At 43.2% G+C, this 14808-nt stretch overlaps 1 protein-coding gene across 4 annotated transcripts in view; it reads left to right on the plus strand.

The window, feature by feature from the left end:
- Positions 1–14808, plus strand: part of Cenpj (centromere protein J) — a 48083-nt gene that overhangs the window by 32009 nt on the left and 1266 nt on the right. For 3 of the 4 annotated variants that reach the window (XM_050129115.1, XM_050129116.1, XM_050129114.1), the window contains 7 exons: positions 3793–4032; positions 7159–7243; positions 10285–10349; positions 10562–10675; positions 12303–12443; positions 12518–12602; positions 12683–12803. In XM_050129115.1, coding sequence (XP_049985072.1) covers positions 3793–4032; positions 7159–7243; positions 10285–10349; positions 10562–10675; positions 12303–12443; positions 12518–12602; positions 12683–12803 — 851 coding nt within the window. Of the gene's footprint in view, positions 1–3792; positions 4033–7158; positions 7244–10284; positions 10350–10561; positions 10676–12302; positions 12444–12517; positions 12603–12682; positions 12804–14808 lie in introns of those variants that run through there. The other variant, XR_007589645.1, reaches the window with a different exon arrangement.

Here is a 14808-nt window from a genome sequence, read left to right on the forward strand (position 1 = left end):
ATGATCAGAGGAAAGGAGCAGTTAAAAAGAATAAATCCATTTCTTTTATTACTATATATTTTTATGTGTATGAGTGTTTTGCCTACATGAATGTATGTGTGTTACATATGTGCAGCCCCTGAAGATCAGTAAAGGGTGTCAGAACCCCTGGGACTAGAGTTAGAGATGGTTGTGAACCACCATGTGGGTTCTGGTAATCTAACCCTGGTCCTCTGGAAGAGCAGCCAGTGACCTTAACTACTGAGCCATCTCTCCAACTCCATGAATGCCCTTTTTCCCCCTTAGGGTTTCTCTGTAGATTTGGAGCGTGTCCTGGAACTCACTTGGTAGACCAGGCTGGCCTTGAACTCAGAGACCCACCTCTTTTTTTTTTTTTTTTTTTTTTTGGTTTTTCGAGACAGGGTTTCTCTGTGGCTTTGGAGCCTGTCCTGGAACTAGCTCTGTAGACCAGGCTGGTCTCGAACTCACAGAGATCCACCTGCCTCTGCCTCCCGAGTGCTGGGATTAAGAAGGCATGCGCCACCATCGCCCGGCCAGAGACCCACCTCTTTCTGCCTCCCAAGTGCTGGGATTATAGGTGTGCACTACCACCGCCTGGCATGAATTTTTATTAGAACTATAAACCTGGGAAAACCAGATGATATGCTATACATTAACACATACAAAGCTTTCTAAGGAGAAAACTCATTTAGCTAAGTATAAAAACATAGTAAATATATTACACTTTAACAACCTCAGCTTCTCAACACCACAGTTTCACATGGCTGTCCGCTATTTCCTGCATAAAATGTGAGTTCACCTGTTTTCAGTACTTTTCATATTAGTGCTGTGGGTTCCAGCCTATGCTTTCTTTTTTCCCCATGTTGCATGGAACCTAGGGGCAATGCCATCATGTCATCTGACAAATGTCATCCCATGTCCATACCTGCAGCATTAGTTACTATACACCGTATATTACTTACGATTTTATTTTATTATATATTTGCTTTTAAGACAGGATTTCACTGCACAGTCCACACTGGCTTTGAGATCCCACTGTCTCGGCTTCCTGTGTAGCAACCTGGTTAGATATCTGTGACTCTGACCCTGTGCATAGCTGCAAAGTTCCAAACTTATGATCCATTTACAGAAAGGCTTTAGTCTAGTTTTGAATTTGTTTTGAGGTGTAGTGTTAGGAGCTGCGGGCTGCGTCCCCGGCACCCGGCCGCCCGCATGGCTAGCTTATGCCCCGAAGTAATTACAGGGAAACTGTATTCTTTTAAACACTGCCTGGCCTGTTATCTGTAGCCTCTTACTGGCTAGCTCTTACATATTAATCTAACCCATTTCTAATAATCTGTGTAGCCCACGAGCTGGCTTACCAGGAAAGATCTTAATCTGCGTCTGTCTGGAGTGGGAGAATCATGGCGACTCCTTGACTCAGCTTTTTTCTCCCAGCATTCTGTTCTGTTTACTCCACCCACCTAAGGGTTGGCCTATCAAGGGGCCTAGGCAGTTTCTTTATTAATAAGAAATCACTCCCACATCATTGAGGTGAAAGTGAGCTAACTTAGTCTGAGCAAAAGAACAAGGCAGGCTTTTAAGTGTCTACAATCCTTGTGGGACAAATAGATTCAGTTATGAAGCATCTTCAAGTATATACTTCATTATATACTTGAAGTAAATATTCAAGTATATAATATAAATAGTAAATACATCAAAACTATATAGTTAAATGAGAAGTCATCTTCCTGATCACCCACAGATACATGTGCCCATAAAACTGAGATGCAATCGTGAGATTACGTATACACATCACATGAGAGTACACACTACAATGCAGGTACTGGGGAGACACCAAGCAGCCTTAGCAAAGGTGAGCAAGTTTCCAGAGTCAGTGGTCCTGCAGACCTTCCTGGACAGGATCAACTTTCATCAGTCATTCAAATATACAGCCATATGCTGCATATTTCCACAGCCTCTGACATACATACATACATACGTGCACTATTTTACCAGATTGTTTTCCTGATTTCTGCCAAGTTCCCAAGTGAATGAGATTAATGCATTAGTGAATTAGTTATATTTTGTCTATTGACTATATATCCTGTAACTCTGCTGAATGTGTTAGATCTGAAGGTTTTCAAGTAGAGGCTTTAGGGTTTTAGATAGGTTCATGTTTTCTTCACAGAGAGACAACTGAATTGTTTCCTTATTTGTATCACTTTTATTTCTCCTGTCTTATTGCTCTAGGATTCTGTTCCTAGTTTCTTCAGGGATTTTATTATGAAGGATATTGAATATTGTCTAAGACTTTCTGTATCCATTGAGGCGAACATGGGATTTCTGTTCCTGAATCTATTTATGTGTTGTATTGCATTTATGAATTTATATATTTAACCACCCCTGGACCCCTGAAATGAAATCAGCCTGATCATATTGTATAGCCTTAAAGTATTATTTAATTTGGTTGGCATATACTTTTATTGAGAATTTTCAAGCTTGAGGATCTAACTCCGCACTTGCCTGGCATTCTTAAACCCCAGGGCTCAATCCTTAGCACTGAGGATCCTGAAATCCAAGATGGGGCCTGAAACTACATAAATGTGAATTTTTGCTTTGTGCTTGTATGGGTTTTGGTATCAGAGTAATACTGGTTTCACAGAATGAATGAACCTTACAATGTTCCTTCCCTTTCGATTTTATGAAGTAGAGGTACTAACACTAACCAGGCAGGCACTGAAAGCCACGTCTCAGCCCTGTGAGGCGAGCCTGCTTCACTAGTCTCCAGGGTACAAGAGGAGCACTTTCCCTTCTGCTGGGAAACATTGGGGCTCTCTCCACTGCCAACCCTAATAATCCTAGTTCAACTCTCAGCCACTCTGTGCTCAGTCAATGAAATGGCCTGCCAATAGTATTGGTAGACTATTGTATGCTGTTCTCCGACCTTGCTGTAGTTTCCACACCACTGATAACATTCTGTCCTGACTCTAGTCTTGATTTCCGTGCGTACCCCTGCAGTTTGTTCATTTACTTCACTTACTCCATCTAGAAGAGCTCATTTCTTCCTCTTTTTACTGTTTGGGATTGAACCTAGGCTCTCTATGGGCCAGTGTTCTGCTTCTGAGTATATTCCCAGCGCTCCCCACTCCTGTCCCTCCCTTCCCTACACTTCTCACTGTGCTGCTGGGGTTCACACCCAGCGCCTTGTACTTGCCTGGCAAGCACTTCACTGCTGAGCCACATTCTGCCATCATTTTCTTCATTTTCATTACTTCTTTTTCCAGTTTTTCGAGATGGAGTTTCTTTGTGTAACAGCTCTGGCTGTCCTGGAACTCATTCTGTAGCCTAGGCAGGCCTCGAACTCACAGAGATCTGCCTGCCTCTGCCCTCCTAGTGCTGAGATTGAAGGCATGCACCATCACGCCTGGCTGACAGTATTTTTAAAAGACTAGTCAAGTGCATAGTGCGAGGGGATTGGGCGTTGAACGAGGGATGTAATTTGGAACTGACCGAGCAGTCAGAAGTCACTCCCCACCTTTGGACGGGCTCACTCATGGATCCCCCAGTTTTCTGTGCAGGAGTTCCCGTCGTTTTTCTCTGCTGCTGCTTTAGTGGTTAGGTTGTGCTGCGCTCCCTCACACCACACTCGGTGCTGCTCTGCTTTCTCCTGGCTTTTCACTCATTGTTGACAGTGTCCACGTCCCAGCTCCTGAAAACCCCACTGTCATTTACTGTCTAGGCCTCTTCTCCTGCTGAGGTGGGCTGACACTCTCCCCATTGCATTAATTCTAATAACTTTTCTTTTGAGAGGCTCTGAAACAGCAAATAACAGATTTACAGGAAGATCTGAAAAGGAAGGAGACAAAATGGTCAAGTGCACATGGTCGCCTTAGAAGCCAGATAGAAATGCTAGTCAAGGAGAATACAGACCTCCGAGAAGAGATAAAGGTAATGGAAAGATTCCGACTGGAGGCCTGGAAGAGAGCAGAGGCTATTGAGAGCAGCCCCAAGGCCCAGTACGTGACAGCCACAAACAAGGATGACGCCACGGTAGGTTTGGGGGAGCTGGTTTTGCCAAATCAGGGTGATGGTAAATGTGTGTCCATTTAAACTCATAAAGCCAGGAAATGGAGTGGTGGATCCAAAGGGTTTAACAGATCCAGGAGGACTCTCTCAAGACTCAAAAGTCAGGAAATGTTTAGGGGTGATAACTGCACAAGTCAAAAGCACTGTAGTTCACATGTCAACTTGAATTTGTTCAGGAAGGGAATTCTGGATGATGTGTAGTTAGTTTATCACTTGTCTTAATCACTTTGCTATTGCTATGACAAAACATCGTGACCAAGGAAACCTATAAAAGAAGCATTTAATTTGAGGCTCATAGTTGCAAATATCATGGTGGTGAGCATGGCAACAGGCAGGCATGATGCTAAGATTTTATATCCTGATCCTCAAGCAAGAGACAGAAAAAGGTCATTGGGAATGGAGTGGACTTTGAAACCTCAAAGCCCATCCACAGTGACACACCTCCTCCAACAGGGCCACACCTCCTAATCCTTCCCAAACAGTTCCACCATCTGGGAACCAAGTATTCACATATATATGACCCAGTGGGGGCCATTCTTATTCAGACTACCATGGTGCTCAGGAATGATGAGGTAAACATGGCAGGCCTCTTAGCTATCATGTAGAGTGCTGCCCTGGATGCTGTTAGAGAAAGTGCAGGTTGGGGACGACACTTGATACATTTAGAATTTGTGCTTCATGAGGTACTCGTGGAAAAGAGCTGGCTTAGTGATAAAGCAGTGGTAAAGTCAGGAGGATGACCGGCCAGAGAGCAGGGAGGGAGAAGGCCGTCATGGTGTCCTGAGTCAAGGGACAGTACCTTGAGATTCAGAGTGGCCTGCTGTGCCTGTTGAGGACTAAATTGGCCAGGTTATTTTCTAAGCCCAGAAAGATGTGCACATTAAGACTCTAACCCTGGAGTGCTGACTGTGGAAAGAGGCAAGGACATGGTAGAGCTTAAGATTCCTGTAGAGCCGCTGATCGTGGGTGAAGGGATTGAGGTAGTGGCTGGGGGCAAGGATTTTGTTACTGTAGAAGGAACAGGTTAGTCTCACTCAGGGAAGAGGGCACTGCTTAGGCATAGTCTGTGGCAAGCCCAGACCAGGCTGATGCATAGTGGCAGCTGGTGGGAAATCCCCAGAAGCTCTTTCTCAGGAAAGCAGGAGCATGCTCACCTGATCTAAAAGGAAGAGGAGGCAGAAGGTAGATGTGGGGAAGTTGTTTGAGTGGAAACCAAAGGTCTTATGGTGGTATACTGGCCAAACTATAGTCACCTGGAACAAGTGAACCTTAGAAGATGCTTCCATTACATTGGCTTATAGGCTAGTTGATGTGGGCATTTACTTGATTAATGAGGGAGGGCCCAGCCTACTGTAGGCCTGGCTACTGCTGGGTAGGTGGTCCTGACTAATATAAGCAAGCCAACTACATGAAGAGTAGGCTAGAAAGCAGTGTTCCTCTGTGATCTAGCTCTGCCTCATTTCCTACCTTGAGTTCCTTCTGTAGCTTTTCTTAGTGGTGGACTGTAATTAGGACACCCCACTCCCTTCCCCCAGCGTTTGGCCACGGTCTTTATCACAACCATAGAAAGCAAACTAGGATAGCAGGAAGGCTGGTTTGTGGCTGCAGTGGGGGCCACGTGAGTGGGAGACCATGCATCCAAATGATAACTGCTGTTGTTGTTGAGCTCTTTTGGTGTAGAGCTGGATTGTGGCAAAGGTGAATGCTTACTCACAGGGGAGGACGATGCAGGTTTGCAATGTGTAAGAGTAACTGTCATGAACCATGAATGAAGCTGTAGCAGAAGGCTGAAGGCTACAGGTGGAGGATGTACCAAACATGTATGGATCAAGAGACTGTTAGGCCCTTGTGTGCTCTAGGCTGTGAACATTGACTGGAAGAGAGTTTAGAGGAATGATCTAAAAAGACAGGATACAGTACTATAGTACGATTAATAAAACCCCAGGGACAGATATTGGAGGTTCAACCTGAAGATCAGAAAAGCAAAACAGCCAGCCATGGGCTCTTACCTCTACTTCAGTCTGAAATGGCGATCCTGTCTCTAGGAATCTCTGAATGAGACAGAGAGTTGTCTCCTCCCATTTTATATTCCTCTATAGGCCTGGGATTAAAGGTGTGCACCACCACTGCCTGGTTTCTATGGCAAACTAGTGTAGCTACTGGAATTAAAGGTGTTGCATCACCACCGCCTGGTTTGTAAGGCTGATCAGTGCAGCTGTTTTACTCTGATCTTTCAGACAAACTTTTATTAAAATACAAATGAGCTGGGCGGTGGTGACACACACCTTTAATCCCAGCACTCGGGAGGCAGAGGCAGGTGCGGATCTCTGTGAGTTCGAGGCCAGCCTGGTCTACAAGAGCTAGTTCCAGGACAGGCCCTAAAGCTACAGAGAAACCGTCTTGAAAAACAACAACAACAAAATAATACAAAGGAAATATCACTATCACTACACAATACTCTGGAAGAGGAAGAGGCATTCGCTTGTCCTCCACTGTACTTCATCATGGAAGAGATGAAAGGGGTGTGATGAAGCCCCAAACTGCCATTGCTCTGAACATCTCACCATGCTTTGTGTGTGGCCAAAGCAGTGGAAAAGAGCTGTAGAAATCGTGGCCTCCTGGCCTTTAAATACTTTACCATTTTATGAAGCAACCCTGACTCGTTAGAAGAATACCTGGTGAACTGTTTGGTGGGCCACCCCACAGTCTAAATCTTTGTGATTTGTGCACCTGTTTATTGGCGGTATTGTTAGAATTGATGGTGGCAACTTCTGGGATTGTCCCAGCTAAGGCCAGACAGAGCATAGATTGGTGGTAGGGAGAGCCCGACAGTGCTGGTAATGGGGACAAATTTGGGAATGGGGGAAGTATCAAGCAACCTCATCAACCAGTGGGGACAAGAGGGCAGCTTGTGGAAGAGGCTGATATGAAGGTCTGCTGTGTGTCTTGAGTTCCTAGATAGCCACCAATTATTCACCTGGCCTACTGTGGTAAGTGGGAGTGCAGATGAACAGCTCGTAAATGAGTTAATTTTACTCAGTGACATGAAATGTAGACTAATAATTATATTAAAATTGTCTCATATTATAGAATTCATCTATTCAATTTCAAAAGAGCCATGTTTCTTCAAGAGCCCAGGTAGAACAATATAAGAAAAAGTATTTGCCAGCACAAGGTAAGAGGCTGCATGGCCCTTTTATATTTCAGAACTTATAGAGAATCTGAGCTGAGTGTGGTGACCACACCTGTTGCTCTACCGGCAGGAGGATCACTACAGGTTCAGGCCAGTCTGGGCCGCCAAGTGAGACTGGCTTAGAGCGAGGTGGATGGGAGCAGCAGGATGAGAGAAGACTGTAGTCTAGGAATTAAATGATCTTGAGCCTCTGCATCACCAGCATGTAAGATGCTGCCTTAGTTCCCGTTTCAAAAGGAGTTAGGGAACAGACTTGTAAAGGAAAGTGGATTCATTTATACACAAAAGCCAGGAAATATGCGTGTATTCATTTAGTTGTGAGATAAGCTGTCAGAACTGAGTGCTCTTCCTGAGGCCCATTCCTCCGCTGGAGCCTGTACTGTATGTAGCCTTTCCCCACCTCATAAATTTCCTGGAGAAACTTGAACTGTGTCTGTGTGTCTGTATGTGTAGGGGGGTATATCTCTTTAGGAGGGGTCTCTCTATTGGTCCTACTCCTCAGATAATTCCTAATAGCATTCCATGTAATCTTTTAAACTACATGTGCTCAGGGTTGGAGAAATGGCGCAAAGGTTAAGAGCATTGACTGCTCTTCCAGAGGTCCTGAGTTCATTTCCCAGCAACTACCTGGTGGCTCACAACCATCTGTAATAGGCTCTGATACCCTCTTCCTGCATGTTGGTATACATGCAAAGCTTTCATACATAAATAAAATTAGAAAAAGAAACAAACATTAAAAATAACAAAAAACAAAACAAAAATCTTCATGTGCCCATACAATTTTTTTTTTTTTTTTTGTGCCCATACAATTGATAAATTGTTTCACACTGTTTCCTTCTGTAATTGTTATGAGTTTGCCAGGTGCATGCTGGGAACTGAACCCAGGTCCTTTGCAAAATCAGCCAGCCAGTGCTCTTAACTGTTGGGTTGTCTCTCCAGTGTCAACAAGTTCACTTGTATTAATCAGTGTGTGCTGCATCAATATCATGGGCATTCTTGTCTGTAACTGGAATACACATATTTTTTCTAGGACATAGCAAGTGCTGGCCTAACTGGTCAACTGGTAGAAGAATATCTTTAATGCCACTAGATTGTACCAAAATATTCCCAAAACATACGAGTACACTCTTAGAGTTTATCACACTTATTTATTGTGTTGCTTGTGAGCTACACATGTGGACTGAGAAGACAACTTGTAGGAGTCAGTGCTGTCCTTCCACGTGGGTCCTCTAGATCGGCAGTATGTATGTTTCTTTACTGAACCCTCACCAGCCCTGGTTTTGTACTCTCAATAGCTAGGAAAGTACCTGGTTCCACTCTTGCCCAATATTCAACACTGTCAGATTTTAGTTTTTAACAGCCAGGTAAATGTATAACTCTTGTTATCATTGCTTTAATTTGCATTTTTCTGATTATTTAATTACATTGAACACCACTGCCTTTGCTGGTTAGCTATATGAATTTCCCCCCAGTTACAGGGAATTGAAACCCGGGGCTTCATGTATTCAAGACAGGTGCTTTACAACTCAACTCAGCCATGGATTTCTTTTGAAAATAACTTATCTAGGACTTTAACCATTCTGATCTACCTTTATCACAAATATCTTTTCTTAGTCTATTACTTGTCAAACCCTTAAAAAAAATGGGGTCTCACAGAGTTTAGGTTACCCTTGAACTTGCTATGAAGCTAAGGCTGGCCTGTGTCTGCTCATTATCTCTTTTATCAAAAATTATTAATGTTGCAGGGCCTCTTTTTTCCTTGCATGGTGGCGTTTGTTTTGTTAAAAGTATGTGTATGGATGTTTTGTCTGCATGTATGCATGTGTATCACATGCCTGCCTGGTGCCTGCAGAGGCCAGAAGAGGACACTGGAGCCCCTGGAACTAGAGTTACAGAATGTTGGTAGCTGTTCTGTGGGTGTTGGGAACTGAGTCGGGGTCTTAACTGCTGAGCCATCTCTCTAGCCTCCTGTTTTAAGTTTTCCCTTATCAGGTTATGAGCCACAGCACCTGTGAAATCCGTCTGTTCAAGACCACTTGTGACCTAGTTTTTCTCCCCTCTTATGTCACGCCTGTCTGTACAGTACTGCAGACGAGCCTGCACCTAGAAATCTCTGCATGCTCCTGTCCCTGGTCCAGCTGTAGATAGTTTGAGGGTTCAATTTCATGTTAGATTATAACAGAGAATTCGGTGTAATCAGCTGGCGGGCACTAATTCTGGTTCTGCCTTAGAGATACAGTAATTTATCCTCTCCGCCTTGGTCTCATTTCCTCACCTATAAAAAGGGAGAAGTATCTCATCTCTGATGGAGTTAAAGGTTAGAAATGATGTGGCAGTTATAGTTGTATAATGTAATTTGTACACTTGCCCTGTGAGTTAAAGAATGCCATTCTTCTTGTGTCCTGTGCAAACAGAGGAAACATCCTGCTGGCACCAGAGCCCTGGCTTCCATGTGCCCTCTGGTGGACTTAGAGCCAGCCTCTGCATTCTTCTATCGTCCATAAACTAACCTTTCAGATGTTGGTGTCTTCTAAATCCATTATTGTATGGAACTGCTGGAGCTGGCGGTTTGGGACCTCTTAAGGCAGGGCTAGAGGGATGGCTCAGTGATGGAGCTCTCAGGACTCAAGTTCTGTTCCCAGCACCCACCCTGGATAGCTCACCACTGCCTATAACTCCAGCTCTAGGAGATCCGATGCCCTCTTCCTGCTTCCTTTGGTACCCGAATGCCTGAGTACAGTGTATATTGGCAGAAAGACTCACACATACACACAGATAAATAAACAAGAAGGTAGGGTTAGATAAAACAGCACTGATACAGGAAATGCTTTGTGTCTGGTGTGGGTGTGTGTGAACCATTGTGCTGATGTGGAAGCTGGTTCTCTCCTCCCACTGGGTCCCAAGGATTCCTGTTTCAAGGTTGGCGGCTTTTGCCTGCTAGGCTATCTCACTGGCCCCCAGACCAATAAATTAAATATTTTCATTATGTATTAAAACTAACTCTAATAATTACATTCTAACAGGGAATCTATCTCAAAGAGCCAAGTCTGTGCCTCCTCGTGATTTGGGCATCTCGGATAAAGGACAAGTAAATTTTTTTATATTGTTAAATATGTGAACGTACTTTATTCAGAATTGAAATGGATTTGCTGAGTTTCTAAACCAGGAATAAAGGAGGGTTTTTATTTAACATTGTAAATGTTGTTTTATATAACAACAAACACTGGACACATGATTTTAGAATATGGCTTTTATTTAGTAGGTACAGCTTGTAACTGCTTAATGTATCTTGTCTTCTAGGCTGCCTTGCCCAGAGAGCCTTGTGAACCAGTGAACTTCCCAGATCTTGAATATAAAAACAAAGAGGAAAAAGAGGAAGAAATCCAGGGAGAAATCAGTCATCCTGATGGAAAGGTAAATGAATTTAAAATAATGAATATGGGACTGGAGAGATGGCTCAGTGGTTAAGAACACTGGCTGCTTTTCCAGAGACCTCAGGCACAATCCCTAACACCCACATGGCAGCTTACAATTGTCTATAACTACAGTTTTAGGGGATATGATACCCTCACACAGACACACATGCAGGCAAAACACCAATTCTCATAAAAATAAATCATTTAAAAAATAGTGAATGTGGTATAATACAAATAACCATGCATAAAATAGGGGTCTGTACTCTGAGAAGAGTGTCACTTGATAGCAGGGACTGTTCTGCGAACTGCATTCTTACAGATTATGTTATCACAGGAACATCTTAGAATGAGCTTACACAGACCTAAATGAGATCATCTACCTCAGGCCAGGGGCATGCCATGTCTGTGTATGAACATATGGGTGTGTGAGCACAGGTATGTATATGGTAGAGCTATTGTCCTGAGGGCCTAGTTGAACAAAGTGATACAAGATGAGCTTAAGTACAGGAGACAGTGATGATATAAACACACAGTATGAGAGTTCATGTAAACCCTTTTATATAGGAGTATGTGCTGAGAACATAGCACAGAAAGCACATAAACCAGCACATAGCTGTTTTATGTTACCAAGTATTATGTACTTTATTTGGTAACTCAGCATAGGCTGACACTTCACCACAAACATGTCATACGATGCTGCACTGCACTAGCAGGGGCGAACATTATGCATGCAGCCCATCAGTGACTCTTCTGGTGTGTGACTAGAGTCTTGAAGGCTATGGAGCTGCTTTGCTTCAGGACTGTGGGGCTTGAACATTTCGTGATATACAAGAGGAGGAATATCACCCTTTATCTTCATTCTTAAATCACACACAACTAGAAGGTCTCCTAGATTTTCTCTTCTCTGGTCTTTGAAATACTCTTCTGTAGCCAGGTCTGTTACCAGCCTGCACAACTTTGTTCTTGGCCTTACAGTTATTTGTGTGGGCATGAGGGAGTCAGAGTACAACTTCCAGGAGTTGGTATTCCCTTTCCAACATTTGGGTCCTGAGGATTGAACTCAGTTTTTCAGGCTTGACAGCAAGTGCCTTTACCCTGTAAGCCACCTCTCTGGTCTCCGTCTTGGCCTCACAAACATTTCTAAGTGGAAAAAGGGGGGGGGGGGGCTGATCAAAAGGAGTGAAAAGCACATCAATGATACGTGTTTGGAGGAGGTGACTAAGGGACAGATCTGTTTCATATACCCCAATCTTGATCATTAATTGAAAGGATATGGCCAAAGTTCAGGCTAGCCTTGAGGACTGAGGGGGATAAACAGTCAAGGGAAGTAGCCATGTTTTTCAAACGGTTTATCCTCCTCAGTCCTCAAGAAGTAGCCATGTTTTCTGAGTCTCCTGTAGGGTACCTTGATGATGAGAGGTTTTGTTTTAGGTGAATTCTGTTAGTATAAATGAAATATGAACAGCAACAACATGACCCTGATGAAATAAAGGTGTTCTCTATTTCTGATTTTAGGAAGTGTTTCACTTTTTATTGTAATAATATGGACATGGGTAAACAGGCGGGGATTCCTCGTATCTCTGTTGCATGGTCTGAGGAGGAAATCTTACCTTGTGTCTTTTTAGGTAGAAAAGGTTTATAAAAATGGTTGCCGGGTTATACTGTTTCCCAATGGAACTCGGAAAGAAGTGAGTGCAGATGGGAAGAGCATCACTGTTACGTTTTTTAATGGTGACGTGAAGCAGGTCATGCCTGATGAAAGAGTGGTACGTATGCTCAGGGCGCTGCTTCTAGGGGCATCATCTCAGGAGCAGAGGCGACTGACCGAATGTCTTTTCAGGTCTACTACTATGCTGCTGCCCAGACCACTCACACCACATACCCGGAAGGCCTTGAAGTCTTACATTTCTCAAGTGGGCAAATAGGTACAAACTCACTTTGTCTACTTTGTTAAATTCCAACCTTTCTTAAAAACATATATTGATAACAACCATTTTTAAAACAGAAAAACATTTCCCAGATGGAAGAAAAGAAATCACATTCCCTGACCAAACTATTAAGAGTTTATTTGCTGATGGTCAAGAAGAGAGCATCTTTCCAGATGGCACAATTGTCCGAGTGCAACGGTATGCCGCCTCTTAAATCTGTTTCTCCATTTTCCAAATTTTCATGGTTCAACCTTTTTTTTTTTTTTTTTTTTTTTAATCTGAAACATTTGGGGCTGGGATCTGGCTCAGTAGAGAAGAACACTTGCTGTATAGTCATGAAGATTTGAGTGGGACTTACCACCCTGTACACGACGTGGATGCATGTTCCTGGAACCTCAGCATTGGAGATGATGGGGCAGGGGAAAGATAGGTGGGTTCTGGAAGCTCATTATTAGTAAGCCTGGCCCAAATGTCAAGCTTCCAGTTTAGTGAGAGACCCTGTCTTAAGGGAGTAAAGTAGATAATTCCTTTGGCTCTGCACCCTCCCAAATACAAAACGAAATATACTAGTGACTATTAGTCTCAGTGAGCTGAGTGAGAAGTGAATACAGAGTCTGAGAAAAGCATGCGTGCACTGTCAAGTTTAGAAACAGTGTGAGCTAATGGGATTTAGAGGGAGTCTGCTCAGTACTCAGGAGAGGAAGGGAGAGGTAGTTATTTGTTCAGAAGTTTAGTGAACCCTGAAAGCAGAATGAGGCACAGAAGGCAGGCTGCCCTCTGTGCAGTTGACACAGCCACTAAACCTTTCCTCTCTTGCTTGTATTTTTAAATTCTCAACCTCTCTGCCCAGTCTGTTACAGTTTACTCTCTTGACATATTTGATCCAAACCTTTCAAAACCAACAAACTCTTTATTTGTCCTTCTGAATACTTTATTTCTGAAGGTTAGCTTTATGTGGTCCCTGGCTGCCCACTCCAGGGACTTTTTATTTATTTATTTTATTGCCTGTCTGCCTGTCTGTCTGTCTATCTATTTTATTGTCTGTCTGTCTGTCTGTCTGTCTGTCTGTCTGTCTATCTGTCTGTCTATCTATCTATCTATCTATCTATCTATCTATCTATCTATCTATCTATCTATCATCTATTATCTGTCTATCTATTTGGATTTTCAAGACAGGGTTTCTCTGTAGTTTTTGGTGCCTGTCCTGGAACTAGCTCTTGTAGACCAGGCTGGGATCCGCCTGCCTCTGCCTCCCGAGTTCTGGGATTAAAGGTGTGTGCCGCCACCACCTGGCTAGAGACTTTTTAAAAGCAGAGTCTCTGGTAGCTTAGGCTGGCCTTGAACTCCTGACCTTCTTGCCTTTGCTTACCCCGTGCTGAGATTATAGGTGTGCACTGTAACCAACCTAATGATATAGAGTTTATTTTAATCACAGCCCTGGTGAAGCTCTGCTACATCCAATTCTTTTTTTTTTAATTTATTTATTATTTATACAGTGTTTTGTCTGCATGCTAGAAGAGGGAACCAGATCAAATTTTATAGATGGTTGTGAGCCACCATATGGTTGCTGGGAATTGAACTCAGGACCTCTGGAAGAGCAGCCAGTGCTCTTAACCTCTGAGCCATCTCTCCAGCCCTACATCCAATTCTTGAGTTTTCCCCTCTTTACCTTAGGATGTGACCACTAAGTATCCCATCTTTGGAAACAACACGCTAACCAACATGAAGCCTATGGTACAAATTGACAAGAAAGCTAAAACTGATTCAAGTGATACACCGACTTGGCAGTGCAGTGTTTCCCCCTTAGTGTAGAAATCTGATACACATGCAAATAAACAGTAGTTGAAAAAATTAGAAAGCTACCATACATTGAGTAACATCAGAACAAACTTAAAATGTTTTTACTCTTATATTTGAAATTTTGTGTAATAAGCAGAGAAATAAAAAGTATGTACCTATGCATCTAGCTTCAAAATAGTGAATTCATAGCCAGTCTTGTTTCCAACATAGATGAATTCATAGCCAGTCTTGTTTCCAAATTAGTTAAGAGCAGTGGCTCTCAAGATGTAGTGTGCCACTGAACCACCTGGATGTTGATATGCAGCTGTGCTGGGCAGGGATCCCCAGGAGAGCACCAACTCTTGGAATGGATTTGGGTCTCACGTGTGTATGTGGCACAGGACGTTCTGCTAGTAACACCTGC

The sequence above is a fragment of the Alexandromys fortis genome, unplaced genomic scaffold (assembly GCF_014885135.2).
Source record: "Alexandromys fortis isolate MF-2015 unplaced genomic scaffold, M_Fortis_MF-2015_v1.1 scaffold_308, whole genome shotgun sequence".
Taxonomy (NCBI): Eukaryota; Metazoa; Chordata; class Mammalia; order Rodentia; family Cricetidae; genus Alexandromys; species Alexandromys fortis.